General features: G+C 57.6%; 3 protein-coding genes across 3 annotated transcripts in view; 1 reads left to right on the top strand and 2 right to left on the bottom strand.

Moving 5' to 3' along the window:
* The window catches only part of LOC105981942 (chromosome unknown open reading frame, human C16orf13), a 3,086-nt gene extending 2,250 nt beyond the window's left edge, over positions 1 to 836 (top strand). Inside the window, exons 2-5 of the mRNA XM_013011292.1 lie at positions 5 to 61; positions 283 to 350; positions 444 to 522; positions 597 to 836. Of these exons, the coding sequence (XP_012866746.1) occupies positions 5 to 61; positions 283 to 350; positions 444 to 522; positions 597 to 644 (252 nt within the window). The 3' untranslated portion in view covers positions 645 to 836. The remainder of the gene's footprint in view (positions 1 to 4; positions 62 to 282; positions 351 to 443; positions 523 to 596) is intronic.
* A 321-nt stretch (positions 837 to 1,157) lies between these two features.
* Wfikkn1 (WAP, follistatin/kazal, immunoglobulin, kunitz and netrin domain containing 1) lies at positions 1,158 to 3,885 on the bottom strand. Its single transcript, XM_013011567.1, has 2 exons — positions 3,706 to 3,885; positions 1,158 to 2,659 (listed from the first exon to the last, which is right to left on the bottom strand). The coding sequence occupies exons 1-2, from the start codon at positions 3,883 to 3,885 to the stop codon at positions 1,178 to 1,180; spliced, it is 1,662 nt and encodes a 553-aa protein (XP_012867021.1). The 3' UTR covers positions 1,158 to 1,177.
* A 2,551-nt stretch (positions 3,886 to 6,436) lies between these two features.
* Positions 6,437 to 15,049, bottom strand: Rab40c (RAB40C, member RAS oncogene family). Its single transcript, XM_013011293.1, has 6 exons — positions 15,043 to 15,049; positions 14,832 to 14,892; positions 13,871 to 13,931; positions 8,977 to 9,054; positions 8,535 to 8,757; positions 6,437 to 7,518 (listed from the first exon to the last, which is right to left on the bottom strand). Exons 1-6 carry the CDS (start codon positions 15,047 to 15,049, stop codon positions 7,238 to 7,240), a joined length of 711 nt encoding a protein of 236 aa, XP_012866747.1. The 3' UTR covers positions 6,437 to 7,237.
* Between the last annotated feature and the right edge of the window lie 1,487 nt (positions 15,050 to 16,536).

Raw genomic sequence — 16,536 nt, forward strand, 5'->3', positions numbered from 1 at the left:
GGGCCTTTTCAGAGCCGCTGGACACCTGCTCAAACCCAGTGCCCTGCTCATCGCCTATGGGGTGAGTTATCCCGCAACTCGGGCCCAGGCAGGCTCCGCACTAACGGGTCCCTCTGCCCCGCAGGCCCTCGGCCGGCCCTTGCCTTCCCCCTTCTTGGGGGCAGGGAGGGGGTGACCTTTCCCTTCCTAGAAACCCAGCCTGGAAATTGGCCCCATGGCCCACTGGGGAATGGTCCCAGGACGTGGGACCCACGGCCGCGCTCACCGCTCACCGCCCCACAGCCCTTTGCAGTCAACGGCCAGATCTTTCCCCAGAGCAATGTGGACTTTGACCAGGCCCTCAGAAGCAGGTGAGGCCGGCGGGAGGGGCCTGCTCAGAGGGGAGGGGGGGTGCCCACCCAACCCCCTTGCTTCTAAGCACCCCCTTCCCACTCGCCCCGCAGGAACCCCGAGTGGGGGCTGCGGGACACAGCTGTCTTGGAAGAGCTAGGCCAGGCTAATGGCCTGCTTCTGGAGAAGATGGTAGGCAGGGTGGACTGGGGGTGGGGCGGCATCCTCCCTGGACCAAGGGCCACTCCAGCAAAGCATTCCTTCAGGTGGACATGCCAGCCAACAACAAGTGCCTGATTTTCCGGAAAGAGTAACCCTCTCCTTCATCCCGCAGCTCTGCTAAAGGCTCCGTGGGGCATAGACTAGACCCCAGGCTTTGCCCCCCTGGGCCAGGCCTTGGGAATAACCAGCCTCATGTAACCTGGCTCTTGGCCAGTGGCCCTAGGGCTGCCAAGATCCTGGGCCCAGTAGGCCTTGAATAAAGCATTTCCTGTTGACCAACGGTAGACATCTACCACACACTGTCTCCAGGCACCCCTTACGGGAGTGGATGGACGGGAGGGCGTGGCCTGTGCAGTCAGGGCTTGCAAGTGTCCCGGCTTTGTCCCTGGGGCAGGAACAACCCAGGGATAGTTACTGAGGCAGAATGGATTTGGTCCCTATCTGTGTCCCTGGAGAGACTGCTGTGGATCTTGTGACCTCAGACAGGAGCCAAAGCTCCAACTGACAACCAGACCCGAGCTGGCTAGGCGTGGAGGCATATGGAAGAGCACCAGCAGACCTTGAGTTCCACCAGTGAGGGGCAGGTTTTTATTCAGAAGGAAGAGAGTAAGGCTGGCAAGCAAGGCTAGTCTTGGAAGCGATTGAGCAGATCACAGGTCCTCTTCTCCAGCAGCTCCATGATCTTCTTGATACGCTTCTCACTGGCAGCACGGACATAGCTGCCAGCATCCAGGACAGCCACACCATCACGCACCTCACCCATAATAACCAGCGGCCCATCACCCACGGTCACATTGGGACAGGGGCAGGACCAGTCCATACCATTCAGGGTCACCTCCAGGTACCTGGTGCCCAGGAACTTGAGACCCATCTTGTCATCCTTGAGCACATCGTCGAGGGCCACGCGGGCGACGCCCCCTGCGGCCTCAGGCTCCTCCAGCACCTCCGTGAGCCGCCCCACGATGGCAAAGTCACTGCGGCACAGGCTCAGAGCCAGCTTGCTCTGGAGGCGACAGGCCCTGCAAGGCGGCCTGCGCGGCACCGGGCAGGCCTCCTCACAGCTCTCCCGGCTCTCGAAGTTGTTGCTGTTGCCCTCACACCCACTATACATGAAGGGGTGACACTGCTGCAGCAGTGGACTGTAGGCCCAGCGTGGTTCCCAGCCCTGGCACGGCCCCTGCACGGCGGGCAGCAGGCAGGTGTCTCCGGGGCTGCGGGCACAGGCCTGCTGGCAGGCCTCATACGTCTCAAAGCCCTGCATGGCTCCGTCGCATTCGAGGACCGGGAAGGTCATGCAGCTGCCCCTCGGAGGGTCAAAGTGCCAGAGGACGCGGTGGGGCGCGGAGAGGCTGGCGCAGGCCTGCGTGTCGGGCAGGCACTGGGCCGGGGCTGGAACTCCCGGAGCCCGGTCCCTGGCCAGCGCACGCTGCACCACAGAGAGGGGAAAGTCGGCACGCAGCAGCCCGGCCGCGTTGCGTGCGGTGCAGGTATACAGGCCGGCATCCTCCGGCCGGGCGTTGTAGAGTACCAGCTGCCCGATGCTGGTGACCACGACGTTGCCGTACATCTGGTCGGGGTGCATGATGAGGTTCTCCCGCTGGTGGCTCTGCTTCTCCCAGGTCACCGTGGGCGGTGGCTGGCCGCTGACATCACAGAGGAGGCTGGCCGTGCCTCCCACGTGCACCACCTGCGGTAAAGGACTGCTGTACAGGGCAGGTGGCATCAGGGTGGCCTCAGGAGTTGGGCGGGCGGTGGTCTCAGGCGGCCCGGGGCTGCTGGGCGGCCAGCTGAGGACATGCTTGCAGGGCACCACGTGCAGGCGGAGCCCGTGGAGGCAGGCCTCGGCGTCCATGTAGCAGCGGTTGTAGTAGGTGAGGCCGTCCGAGGCGCAGGTGAAGCTGGGGTCCTTCTCGCAGCGGTCTCGGCAGCGGCACACAGGCTGCCCACCCCAGATGTCGCAGTCAGCACCCTGCTGCGGGCACTGGAAGCCCTCGCAGGAGGCCGCCGCCGCCGCCGATGCCAGGAGGCCACCGTCAGGGAAGCGGGCGGCCACGCAGCTCTGCAGCCCACACACATTGGTACAGCACTTCTCAGAGGCCACACAGTCCTGGGGGGACGCAGACAGCTCAGCAGACATCCTGACTCCCAGCACTGCCTGGGGCCTGGCCCTGCCCCTTCACCACTGCCCAGCGTGCGTGTGCGCACACACACACACACACCTTCCGCCATGCCCCGCCACCTCCCAGCACACACACACACACACACCTTCCGCCATGCCCCGCCACCTCCCAGCACACACACACCCCACCATGCCCCGCCACCTCCCAGCACACACACACACACACACACACCACCATGCCCCGCCACCTCCCAGCACACACACACACACACACACACACGTGTCCCCCTCCCCCCCCAGGCCTGGCCATGCCCCTTCCCCAGGTGCACAGAGGAGGGAAGACCCTGTCTCATGGCTGCAACCTGCTGCTGCCTCTTGCCGGGCCTGGAAGCACGGCTTCCTGCTCGGTAGGAGCTTCGAGACCACCCCTATTCACCTGGTCAAATCCTCACATCCAAGCACCCTGGTCACCCCGCAGGACGCATCGTGTCCAAGGCACACAGGCAGGACATCTGGATGCAGGCCTTGGCCACACCGCCATTACAGTGTCCACACGCCTTCCTCCAGGAGTGTGCTGTCCCCGTGGGAGCCGGGGCGTGGCTCAGGGGCGGCCTGGGCGCCATGTACAGGGGCGGGCCAAGGGCTGGCGGTCACTCATCCTCTGAGAGTGAGTGGCCTCAGGCAGGGGAGGGGAGGTTTGGTGGGAGTGAGCCATGTCCAGGCAGGGGAGGGGAGGTTTGGTGAGAGTGAGCCATGTCCAGGCAGGGGAGGGGAGGTTTGGTGGGAGTGAGCCATGTCCAGGCAGGGGAGGGGAGGTTTGGTGGGAGTGAGCCATGTCCAGGCAGGGGAGGGGAGGTTTGGTGAGATGAGGAAACCCAGGAGAATGAAGGAATGCCTGTCCTTCAGATAGGTGGCGGTGGTGTCCCCTGTACCCTTCATACGGGGCATATAGAGGTAGGGCGAGACCTGGAGGGAGTGGCCCCTGGGAAGGGCCCCCCGCCAGGGAAGGGCTGGGCTTGAGGCCCCGTGCTCACCTGGTCCCCGGTGCACTGGCGCTCACAGGTGCTCTGGGCGTCTACCCACAGGTGGGGGCTGAGCTGGTTGGGGCACACACCAGGGTGGCTCCCAGGCTCTGGCAGCCGCCCGGCCACCAAGGCGGGCCCGGTGATGCCGGTGATGAGCAGCAGAGGCAGGAGCAGCTGCGGGGAGGGCATGGGGACCCCGGGGCAGGGGGTCGGGGGATATGGCTGCTGGCCCCTCAGACCCCACAGACCTGGGACTCCCTGCAGGCATCCACCCTCAGGTCTTGGACGGGTGCCCCGGCCGGCCGGCCTTGGATGGTCCTCCCTTTCCTCGGATGGCTCAGTTCCTGCTTTAGCCCTCCCCTCCCCTCCCCAAGTCTGGGGTTTATAGCAGATGCTCCCTCCTTGCACCCTCAAATGGCAGGATCTAGGGCCAAGAGCTCTCAGAGCCTGTCTTTCCACTCTCCTCAGCCTGGCCCCTCTCGCAGCCACTGGGGGTGGGGTGGCTTCCGAGCCTTGGGCAGCACCAGGGGGAGAGAAAGGAGGGCTGGGGAGGGGCCAGAGGCCCTGAAGCTCAGAGCTACTGGCCACAAGGGTCACCAAGGGGCGGGGAAGGGCCAGCTCTGGCCAGGGGAGGGGGGGTGGAAATGCTGTAACTCGAGCCCCTCCCTCCACAAGCCGGAGCCAGGCAAAGATCAAAGTCTCCTCCACAAAGGGAGGAGGCCACAGTGGCTGATCTCTGCTAGGATCTTACCCAGTGTGGTGGACAGGCACCCAAAACAGTCCCAAGTGACCACTGGCCTGTGCTTCCCCCCCCCCCTGCCAAATTAAGAAGCTTAGGGCCATTCTAGGGTAGAAAAAGACGGTTCAGCAAGGGGTCGGGTGCTGGTGGCTCATGCCTGTAATCCTAGCTATTCAGGAGATCTGAGTATTGTAGTTTGAAGCCAGCCTGAGCAGGCAAGTCTCTTATTGCCAATTACCTCCCCCTCAAAAAAAACACCCAAATCCTGCAAGCTAGTTGTGGCTTAAGTGGTAGTGCACTAGCCTTGAGCACAAAAGCTAGGGATAGCGGCCAGACCGAGTTTGAGCCCCAGGACAGAGACAGACGAGACTGACCACACGCACAGATGGCTCATCTGCCATGCTGCCCAGCACTCAGACGTGGCAGGCGTGAAGGTCCCAGGAGATGGCCAAGCCAGATGCCCGGGCGCGTTCGCAAAGGAGCACGCGCCCTACAATTCTTGGGAACAGGAGTCTTTCCCTGTCTTCCTCGGCCCATCTCCAGCTGGACCAGAGACCACCCCCTGGGGGGAGGGCAGAGCGGGCGGGAGCACAGCTCTCAGCAGAGCTCAAATGATCAAAGCTGGGGGCAGCACAAAGGGCCGGCTGGAATCTGCCCTTCCAAACCATTCTGTGCCTTCTGCAGTCCCAGGGGGGTGTTTTTCTCTGAAACAGGATGGAAAATGTCTGAATGACCCTTCCGCTGACCTCTTGAGGTAATAAGAGCCTGGTCTGGCCGGAGTGGACCCGAGCTCTGGCCTCCAGGCACCAGTGCCTCCCGCCTTTTAAGGGGCTGTGGGTGAATGGAAGGGTGGGGTGCTTGGGCAGTGTGCACTGCAGCGGAGAGCCAGGAGGCCCCGCGTTGTGTTCCTGGGGTGCGAGCTGCAGGTCCCTCACTCAGCTCTGACCTCTGAGCACCATACACACCTTAGCCGAGCCGTACAGAGCCCCCGCACCCCTCCAAATGCTTTCCTGCTCTAGGTGCCAACCCCAGGGCTCGCTCACAGGGGTCTGTGACAGGCTGTGACAGTTGCTCAGAATGGGGAGGTGGGCGGCTGGCCTGGCCTAACCAGGCCCACACCCTAAGAAAGGCCATGTGGCTCCTGACTAGTCTCCACCTCAGCCCCTTTGGTCCTCGGTAGCGATGAGAATCCAGCTGCCGGCCGGCAAAGCCAGCCACAGGACTGAGTCCGCAGGACCTGGGGAGCAGTCTAGCAGGAACGAAGCGGTGTGGCTCCTGTGGCGGACGGAGTACGCCACAAGCTACCCCACCACCACCGCCACCTCCACACAACACATCACAGACAGGTGAAGTCTGAGGCTGATTTATACAAACCAGAGAGGTCACAGCTGAAGTACATTTACTGTACAAAGAGTCCAGGAATCAAGTCCACAGCGGCGGAAGTAGTGTTGATGCGCAGGCATGCCTGTCCAGGTCCTCAGAACAAAGTCTCAGTGATTCTGTTCATGATTCCAGAGAAAAGGGCTCTACTGGCAGCAACAGGACAGGTGCGGGGCAGTCTCAATGCTGGGGGCTTGGAGGCCATCTGGGCTCGCCAGGCAGTCCCCACGGCCTTTCCTCCAGTGGGGGCTTGACTCATCTCCCAGCACCACAGACCCGGGTGCCCTGCTAGCACTCATGGCGGGCCCACTGCTGGAAATCTGCACTGAGAAGTCCCTAATTGGGTTGTGGCTCCTGCTGTGGCGGGGGGGGCCCAAGGGCAGGAGGTAGAGTTGAGCACCAGTGTGACCAAGGGCTGCATTACCAGGCCAGGGTGAAGTCAGGGGTGACATTCCCACTGAGGGGGGGCTGCCCCAGGCAGATGGGGACCTGTGGAGGATCGGTACATGGCTTCAAGACGGGCACAGGCGGGCCCTGTGAGCTCCAGCTCAGGGCTGGGCTGGTGGTCCCTGAGGAGGGACTCGGGATGGAACCCTGCGGCCCACAGGGTGGCTGAGGCTGCGGCCCACCAAGTACTTAAGGTCTGCAGATGGCTCTGCATGCTCAGTCTGGAGGTGCTGGGCTAGTCTGTATATAGTAAACACCACCGGAAGCATCGGGGAGAAGGGCGCACCAGAAAGGGGCGGAAGTGAGGCTCCAGGGCACACCCTCGCCCTCACTCTCCTGGGAGTTGCTGGAGCTCTGGTGTATGGGGGTGACATCATCCAGAGAGGGCTGCAGGGGATCCATCTTCCCTGGGCCCAGCACACTTGCCACCTGGGTCAGACATGGAAGCTGAGCTGAGTCTCGGCCACCAGTGTCTGGCCCTTCTATTTCCAGAGGGCCTCTGAGCACCCCAGGAGAGGTGCATGCCAGTCCAAAGAACATCCAGCTTTGGTGCTGACCCCCTCCTTCACTGCTCCCAGCCCCGAGCCCCACAGCTGGCGTGGCTGTGCAAGCGCAAGCCCCCTCACGGCTGCGCCCAGGCTTCCCTGACAGGTCTGTAAAAATGTACAAAACGCTGAAACGTTCTCCATATAAATGGGGGAGCCAGGCTTCCTCCCAGCCGGAGCCCAGGTAGCCCTGGAATCCGGGCTAGTTCAGACCTGGGCCCCTGTAGCACCAGCGGCCCCTCTGCCCAGGGTGTGTGTGGGGGGGGGAGGGGGGTGTCATCTCCCATGGGACCGCCCCTTTCACCTGACACAGGTGTGGGAAGCCTGGTGCTTCCTGGGCAGGGCTGTGTGGCCAAGCCTTCCAGCACTCGACCGGGAGTGCCCCAGCACGAGCTCCCAGAGTCTGCACGGGCGGTGCCCACCAGTCCCGCTAGGAGATCTTGCAGTTGCTGCGAGAGCAGTTCTGAGGCGGGCTCTGAGGGGGGCGGGTGGACTTGGACCTCTTGAGGCTGTTGCCTTTGCTGGCGCTGCCCCCAGCCCCGCTGGCCAGGGAGTAGGAGCGGCCGTGCATCATGACGGCGTTCATGCCGTTGGCCATCGAGAAGGACTTGAGGTGGCTCTTGATGGTGACTGGCAGCGGAAGCTTGTCAATGAGGTGGACGGGGGTGCAGGAGACGATGGCACGGCAGCAGAGGTCTTGCAGGCTGAAAACTGTGCGGGGGCGGGCGGGGGGGGTTAGACGGCTGAAGGGGGCGTGGGGCCGAGAGGCCCGAGCAGAGATGCTCAGGGGTGTACAGCCCTCTGACTACCAAAAGAGAACTCTCAGATGCCCCGGATGGGGCTCCCAGGGGACCTGGATGCCCAGCTATTCCACCTCCTGGGAGGGTCCGGGGGTGGCTCCCTTCCCCTGCCTTCTTCCTAGAGGGGAGCACACTGCAAAGTGCTGCTGGGAGACTACCCGCAGAAGACTCGGGGAGGAGGTGGCTCATGAGCTTTTGGAGTCATGTCTGCAGTCGTTTACCTCAGTCCAGCCAGCAGTCGCTGGCTGGCTGTGGGTGGTCTGCAGAGTGTAGCATGAGCCCTTGTGGACGTGGCAGGCCAGGGCTCCCGAGGAGGGGCTTACAACACTTTGTTTTTCGTGTGTGCGTATGTGCACACACGTGCCGGTGCTGGGGCTTGGACTCAGGACCTAGGTGCTGTCACTGAACTTTTTCCGCTGACACTCTACCACCAGTTGAGCCATAACTCCACTTTGTGGCTTTTTGGTGGTTAATTGGGGACAGCTTTGAGCCTCGACCCTCAGATCTCAGTCCCCTGTGTGGGTAGGTGAGCCACCGCCACTCAGCTCTTTGTGTATGCATGTGTGTATTGCACACATGCGCATGTGCACGTGCACTGGTACTAGGTAGAACCACAAGGTCAAAAGCACATTTTCGATTAAGAACCTGCATAGGATACGGTACGATGTCACGTAGGGGCTTCTGTGACCACCCAGCCTAAAACCCTGTCTTTGGAACAAGGAGGAACGTATGCGTGTGGAGCTTGGGCTCTCCCTGCACCGTGGAGAGAGCTCACCCCTTACGGCTTAGGGCTTGGCACGGCCCACAGTGCCTGCTGCTTTCCAGGAGCCGTTCTGCTTCCATTATCCCCAACATCCCTCCGGTCTCCACGTTTGTCCCACAGAGCTCAGAGCTCTGCCCCTCTGCACAAGGTGAACCCAGACTCACCTCGATTGGGCCTCCAGATCTTCTCCATGCCATGCCTCATGAGCACAATGCGGGAGAGTTCCGTGAAGGACTCGATGACGTTGAAGTTGCACAGGGGGCTGACTTCGAAGAAGGTCATGCAGTTCTTCTCGGCATAGGCACGGGCCTGCTCTGTTGGGACTTGACGCTTGAAGGCCAGGTGCAGTCGGTTCCCGACCAGGATCCGGGGGACCCCAGGTGCGTGCTTGGGGCGGGGTGCAGAACTCAGCAGGGATAACCCAGCGCCCCCACCCCGCCCCCAACAGTAGGTAGGGTCCTCTCTGAGCATCCCAGGATGGGACAGACTCGGGGAGGGCAGTCTGAGCCTCACACACTGCTGAAGGGGCACAGGCAGGCCTATGCCGGGTTGCCAAGCATGGCTGGGCCTCGTGCCTTCCCGTGGAGGGCCCAGACCCACACCTACCTCATCAATCTCCTTGATCCACCGGTCAATCCCATCAAAGGACCATCGGTTAGTGATGTCGTACACCAGGAGGATCCCCTGAGGAGCGAGAGGCACAGAGGTCACCCACAGCAGGGTCCTTGGGGGGAACTTGCTAGACACAACAGACCTCTGTTCATGGACAGGGCAGGGAACCTGGCCCAGCAGACCCCAGGGGTTAAGAAATTACAGGCAAGGGGCTGGGAAGGTGGCTCAGTGGTAGAGCGCTTGCCTTGTATACATGAGGCCCTGGGTTCAATTCCTCAGCACCACACAAGCATAAAAAGAAAAAAGCCAGAAGTGGCGCTGTGGCTCCAGTGTATAGTGCTAGCCTTGAGCTGAAGAGCTGAGGGACAGCGCCCAGGCCCAGAGTTCAGGCACTACGACCAGACCCCCCCCCAAAAAAAAAGGGATTACAGGCAAGTAAGAAATGCACCTGCTACCAATGGTCAGTGGGAAGGGGAGGGGAGTGAGTGGACCATTCCAGCCCACAAACGCTGCACCTCTCCTCTCCTGAGGACTTAGTAGGGGCAGAACCAACTTTTCAACTTTATTCTCCAGGCTGTCACAGTCATTATTCTGAAATTAGTCAAATACCACACAGCTAAGCAACTCCTACCCAGGTCTGGCTACAGGGCTGTGAGGGGCACAGGAAAGGTGGTAGAGGACAGGAGCCAAGTATCCTGACAGTCAGTCAGTGAACTCGGCCCGGGAGGCACCCCTGAGATTTCTGGCCGCAAACTTGTACTGCAGGGTGTCAAGTCACTCCAGGAGCAGTTTTTGTGAGGCTCCCTGAGCTGGGCTGAGCAGGACCTGCTGGGGGTTCTTCCTGCCACATACCCTGGAGACCCATTACTCCGCTCTGGGCTGTCTCCATGTGCCCTGGATACTTAGCAGCCACACTGCCACAGCTCTCCAGACACCCACTGAGAACACTGCCACTAGACAGTGTTACACCAACAGTGTTTGTGGTCTCTCAGCCTACTTCTTCAAAGGTGGCTGAGGGGTCAAAATCCACCTAGTGAGCAACACTAGGTCCCACAAATCCCCACACAGCTGAGAGTGGAGGGGGGGGCCCTCTGTACATCAGTCAGGAAAAGAGGAGTCTTAAAGCCAGTCTCCTAAACACAGCCAGCCAAGGTCAGCCCCCAGGACCTGCTAATACAAAGGTCAAAATGAACAGGGCACCAGCAGCTCACACCTGTGATCCTAGCTAACACAGGAGGCTGGGAGCTGAGGAGCGCGGATTAAAGACAGTCTGGGCAGGGCTGGGAAGGTGGCTCAGTGGTAGAGCACTTGCCTTGCATGCTCAAGGCCCTGGGTTCGATTCCTCAGCACCACATAAGAAAAAAGCTGGAAGTGGCGCTGTGGCTCAAGTGGTAGAGCGCTAGCCTTGAGCTGCAGAGCTGAGGGACAGTGGCCAGGCCCAGAGTTCAGGCCCCACGACTGGACCCCCCCCCCAAAAAAAAGAAAGACAGTCTGGGCAGAAGAGCTGAGAAACGTTTATCTCTAAGTAGCCACTAAAAAGCTGGAAGCTCAGCTGTAGCTCAATTGTCAGAGTGCTAGCCTTGAGCCCAAAAGCTCAGAGACAGCACCAATACTCACACACAACAAAAGGTTGAAATTACCTGGACCCTAGACCTATGGCCAGCAGTCCTGGCTCATTACCGGACAGCAACTTGGGAGAGGCCAGTGGTGAACCCTACCTGAGGCCGATCCTCTAAGAAGAGCTGACCAACTTGAACCTGAGTGCCAGGAGCTGGGCAAGCTTTACAACAAATGACTATGCGCCCAGGAATGAGCCCCACTGTTGGACACAGAAGCTCTCCTTCTGCCAGGAGAAGGAAGTGAGGGACAGTGCCACCTAAAGCATTGAGCACACCCTCTGCACAGCAATCTGCTTCTATTTTGGGGGCGGTCTGGTCGTGGGGTCTGAACTCTGGGCCTGGGCACTGTCCCTCAGCTCTTCAGCTCAAGGCTAGTGCCCTACCACTTGAGCCACAGCGCCACTTCCGGCTTTTTTCTTTTTGCTTATGTGGTGCTGAGGAATCGAACCCAGGGCTTCAGGCATGCAAGGCAAGCGCTCTACCACTGAGCCACCTTCCCAGCCCCAGCAGTCGGCTTCTGAGGAACACTTGAGGGCGCGCCAATCCATCCTCTGTCCACCCCAGCATGTTTGTAAGAGCAAAGCACACTCAGCGTCAGACCATTTGCCTAGCGTGCGAGAGGTTCCATCCTCAGCAGGAATCAGGTAAACATCCTGTGTGGATTACCAAGGTTAAGAAGGAGCTTCGGCTATAGCTTAGAGGCACACCATGTTCCCAGCATAAATGAGACCCTTGGTTCCATCTACAGTACCACAGAGAACAACGTCAGAAGCAAAGTGTACTTTACAAGTGCAGCCGATGACCATAGAAAGAGTCAAAGTAAGCTGTGAGATGAGAAATACAGGTCCCACACATTACGTGCATGGTGACATTTTAAATTAAAAACACATACGACACATTGCACAGGAAGTTTATTTTACACAAGCAGCAGACAGGAAAGGCCTAGGTGTTTTTCTTTCTTGCTTATGGTGATAGCTTATGCTAATAGCTGTTTCTTCAGGAACCACCATCATTTATGTCATTTTTTTTTCTTGGATGTTGGTCCTGGGGCTTGAATTCTGGGCCTAGGTACTGTCTCTGAGTTTTTGTGTACAAGGCTAGTGCTCTACCACTTGAGCCACAACTCTGCTTAAGCTTTTTGGTGGTTAATTGGAGGTTCGAGTCTCACAGACATTTGTGCCCAGGCTGGCTTTGAACCATGATCCTCAGATCTCAGCCTTCCAAGTTAGCTAGGATTATTTATTTACTACTGGTACTGAGGCTTAAAATCAAGGCCTCACACTCTAGCTTGGCTTTTTTGCTCAAGGTTGGGCTCTATCACTTGAGCCACGCCTCCCTCCACTTCTGGCTCTGGCTTTCATGGGTTATATGGAGATAAAGAGTTTTTTTATTGGGCTGGCTCTGAACTGTGATCCTCCGATCTCAACTTTCTGAGTAGCTAGGATTACAGGTATGAGCAAAACAGGACTCAGCCCTGTTTGTTCTTAAAAAAGGTAGGAGAGGGCTGGGAATGTGGCTCAGTGGTAGAGAGCTTGCCTAGCATGCATGAAGCCCTGGGTTCATATAAACAAATTAGACTGGAAGTGGGGCTGTGGCTCGTGGTAGCATGCTAGCCTTGAGCAAAAGCAGCTCAGGGAAAGTGTCCAGGCCCTGAGTTCAAGCCCCAGGACTGGGTGGGGGGTGGGGGGGAACAGTAGGAGAGTGACAAAAATGTGACCTGTATAGACAGTTCACACCACCAGGGGGTGCAGAGACGCATCGCAGTAGAATGGGTGGCTGTACAAGGCTTTGTTACTCTACGCTCCCATTAGTAACCAGATTATTATTCTAGAAAACTGGAAGTGAAGCTGTGGCTCAAAACGTGGTAGAGCGTTAGCCTTGAGCAAAGGAGCTCAGGGCCTGAGTTCAAAGCTCTATAACCAACCAACCAACCCCCCACCCCACCTGCCGGCCAAAAAAAGTCTTACGGGCTTTCCTACTTGGGCCGGCTTTGAACCTTGATCCTCAGTTCTAATCAGGCATGAGCCACCAGCACCAGCTTCACCCTTTGTCCTATCGCTCCTCACCACGCCCTGGGTCTGTGGGCCACCCAGGTTTTATCCTCTGGTTTTCTCTTAACTCATCCTCACCTCTGGTGTCAGACACAGAGTGGTAAGAAGTACTGGTAGAAGGAGAATGAAGAGGAAGAGGAGGAGACATTCAAAGGCCCAGGAGACCACCCATCAAGTAACGTGTCCCTGATCTGTTCCAATGGTAAAGTAACACAACCCCTCCAGAATACCTCCAGGGACAAAGCTAGAATAATGAGCAGCCAAGCCATACTTTTGACAAGGACTGTTTTAATGTGCTTTTTTTTTTTTTTTTTAAATCTCCAGCACCCAGTTCATCCTATTCAACCTGAGGCCAATGTCTGCAACTCTGAAGATGGCTGAAGATATACTGAAGCTGTATTACCATGGTTGTCATGTACGAAACCTCCTTTCTCTGGCCTTCACGACACGCCTCTTTAGCTGGCATATGGATGTGAGCAGACAGATCAAATGTGCAATCTTTGGGCCTGGGGCCTAAAAACCCCGTTCTGCTGACATATGATACAGTCCTGTCCTTCTCTAAAGAAAGTCACAGCCCCAGCAGGCTCCTAAGTCCACCCACGAGGGTCCTGGGCAGACGCAGGAAAGCCACCTTTGCTTCCTAGTGAAGCGGAGAGATGAGCTGCATTTCTGACAGCTCACAGCCAAACCAGGGGCAGAGCACAGCACTTGTGGCATTGTTAGTGGCCACAGCAGCCATGAGAGCAACGGCCTGTCCAAGGGCTGTGGAGCGGAAGCAGTACACTGTGGAGTCCAGTGTCCCCGCGCACGGGCTGCCTGGGAGGCAGGGCTCCCAGACCCAGAGCTGGCCACCGGAGGATGGGTCTTCTCACCCAGGAGGGGCTCTCACGGCAAGCTACAGAGAAAGGAGTTAAGTACTTGGAGAATTAGATCAGACAGGAGCTCACGTTCAGGAAGAGTCAAGAGAAGCATCCGTTTGAAAAACAACAGAGTGGGGCTGGGAAGGTGGCTCAGTGGTAGAGTGCTTGCCTTGCATGCCTGAGGCCCTGGGTTCGATTCCTCAGCACCACATAGAAAAAAGCCGGAAGTGGCGCTGTGGCTCAAGTGGTAGAGCGCTCGCCTTGAGCTGAAGAGCTGAGGGACAGCGCCCAGGCCCAGAGTTCAGGCCCCACGAGCGGACCAAAAAAAAGAAAAACAACAGAGTGCTGCTCGACTTACCTGGGCGCCCCTGGAGTAGGACCTGAAGATGGTGCAGAACCTCCCTTGGCCCGACGTGTCCCTGAAACACAGGGAGAGGAGAGGGTCAGGCGGGACTATGGCTGTGGGACCCTTCCAGAGTACATATGAGAGGCTCAGTTCTGTCCTGTTCTCTTCTTTTAGCTACTCTGAACACTCTGGGGCGGCCAAGGGAGGCGGGCCACCGCAGGAACTGATGGTTATGCCACAGCTGTGCTGACCACGAGGACCACACCCGGCCAGCACCAGGCCACCACAAAGACAGGCAGCAAGCCCCAAACATGGGCCCAGGAGCCAGGGACACTGTGGAGAACCCATGTCCTCACTTGAAGCTCTTTTCTTTTTTTTTGTCAGTCATGGGGCCTGAACTCTGGGCCTGGGCGCTGTCCCTCAGCTCTTCAGCTCAAGGCTAGCGCTCTACCACTGGAGCTACAGCGCCACTTCTGTGTAAAGAGTTTCATGGATGTTCCTGCCCAGGCTGGCTTTGAACCGCGATCCTCAGATCTCAGCCTCCTGAGTAGCTGGGGTGACAGGTATGAGCCACCGGCGCCCGGCTGAAGCTCTTTTTCCTTTTTGTTCTCCTCATTTTTCTGAGGCGGGGTGTCCTTGTATAGCCCAGGCTGGACTCAAATTTTCACCCCTCCTTCTTCAGTACCCTGAATACTCAGATTTCAGACTCAGGCCACCTCCCCCACGCTACTTAATGTGAAGCCCAGGAACAGGCTGAGAAGGGGAGGGGGGCATGCAAGCACTGGGGGCAAAAAGGAGCAGGCCGTATCAAAAGATGTTTACACCCTATATGTTTTGCTCTTTTCGTCATGGAGCAAAACTCACTTCCTACTTGAGCAGGGTCTGCTCAAATGGCTACTACAAACACAGAGTAAGGAGAAAGCCGTCCTGTCTCCTCCCGCGGCTCCCCGGCACCATCTCACCACGGACTCACCAGAGCTCCAGCTTGACTCGCCGGCCATCCAGCAATATGGTGGTCGTCTTGTAGTCGATCCCTGTGAGCAAGTAGAGGGTTTGGCATCCGTCAGCAACCAGACGCCCAGGGACTCTGCTCCTGGCACTGGCATGGTGATCCGAGGGGAACGCTCAGCTCACGCAGCTCTAGGCTGCACTACTGAAGGCCAGCCCAGCCCAGCCCAGCCCACTCCCCATGGTAGCCGCAGGGCAGGGCAGGAGCGCAGGTGAAGATGTGCCAGCCTTCCTCAGGGCTCTGAGCCCCACACACCTGGAGGAAGATAGCTCACCCCTACTCCGACCTACTTCAAAGTTTAACTCTCACTATAGCTCCCAGACATCCACAACTAGAATACACTAGAAACACTATCAAGGGGAGTTAAAAAAAATAGCAGAGCAATACAAGACTGTAAGCACTCACACACAGTGAGCGCAAAGGAGGGGACTCGTAGGGGACGGTCACAAGGGCACAAGGCCTAGGCTGCCTCTAATCAGATAACACTTTGCAAAACGAACTCCAGGAAATGGGAGTGAGGTTTTTGTTTTTTGTCCTGTTTATCTATCTTTGAGAGAGTAAGGGGGGACACAGAAATGGAGGAAACAAAGGGTAAACGGGCTGGGAAGGTGGCTCAGTGGTAGAGCGCTTGCCTAGCACGCATGAGGCCCTGGGTCAGTTCCTCAGCACCACATACACAGAAAAAGCCAGAAGTAGAGCTGTGGCTCAAGTGGCCTTAGCAAAAGAAGCTCAGGGACAGTGCCCAGGCCGTGAGTTCAAACCCCAGGACCAGCACAAAAAAATAAATGTACTCATTACCTGATTTATGTAACTTTTATGACAATAACAATTGAAATAAAAAAAGATGGACCCAAGAAGAGCAGAGTGTGAGGCCTGAAGTTCAAACCCATTACTGGCATCACACACACACACACACACACACACACACACACTCCCGCTGTGATAAGTGCCAAGGACCTACCGAGCCGCCCACCTGCTGAGTCTGGAACCCTCAGTTCCAGATTCCTCAGCACCACATAAGCAGAAAATGCCAGAAATGGTGCTATGGCTCATGTAGTAGAGTGCTAGCCTTGAGCTGAAGAGCTGAGGGATAGCGCCCAGGCCCAGAGTTCAGGTCCCATGACTGACCAAAAAAAAAAAAAGAAAAGAAAAGAAATTTCCTAATGGCCTTCTTGCTCATCTGACACCAGTAGAGTGCTGCCTCTTTGCAGACCCAAACATAATACACCTAACAAGAAATACGAGCACAGTCATTGTGCGATCGGAGTCAGGGATACTCAGGCAGGGAGATAAGAACACTTGCTCAACTCAGGACAAACAAAGCCATTAACTAGAGTTACTGATTTTGTCTACCATACAAGCAACAATTTCTTGTTCAAAAATCCATGAGATGGGCTGGGAAGGTGGCTCAGTGGTAGAGTGCTTGCCTAGCATGCATGAAGCCCTGGGTTTGATTCCTCAGTACCACATACACAGAAAAAGCTGGAGCTATGCCTCAAGTGGTAGAGGGCTAGCTTTGAGCACAGAGAGGCTCAAGGACAGAGCCCAGGTCCAGCAGAAAACAAACAAAAAACCATGGCTCATGCCTGCTGTAATCATAGCTACTCAGGGTCAGTGTCTAGGCCCTGGGTTCAAGACACAGAACTAGCACATACAACTCACACACATA

This window comes from Dipodomys ordii, unplaced genomic scaffold, assembly GCF_000151885.1.
Source record: "Dipodomys ordii isolate 6190 unplaced genomic scaffold, Dord_2.0 Scaffold14, whole genome shotgun sequence".
In the NCBI taxonomy this organism is placed as follows: Eukaryota; Metazoa; Chordata; class Mammalia; order Rodentia; family Heteromyidae; genus Dipodomys; species Dipodomys ordii.

Bases quoted from the DNA above. Each gene is read 5' to 3' on its own strand.
- Rab40c (XM_013011293.1), bottom strand. The intron at 13,932-14,831 runs GTGAGTCCGTGG...CCTGTGTTTCAG, and splicing joins CGAGTCAAGCTGGAGCTCTG to GGACACGTCGGGCCAAGGGA. The intron at 8,758-8,976 runs GTAGGTGTGGGT...CCCCGCCCCAAG, and splicing joins GGATCAAGGAGATTGATGAG to CACGCACCTGGGGTCCCCCG.
- Wfikkn1 (XM_013011567.1), bottom strand. From the start codon at position 3,885: ATGCCCTCCCCGCAGCTGCTCCTGCCTCTGCTGCTCATCACCGGCATC. The intron at 2,660-3,705 runs GTGAGCACGGGG...GCGTCCCCCCAG, and splicing joins GCCAGTGCACCGGGGACCAG to GACTGTGTGGCCTCTGAGAA.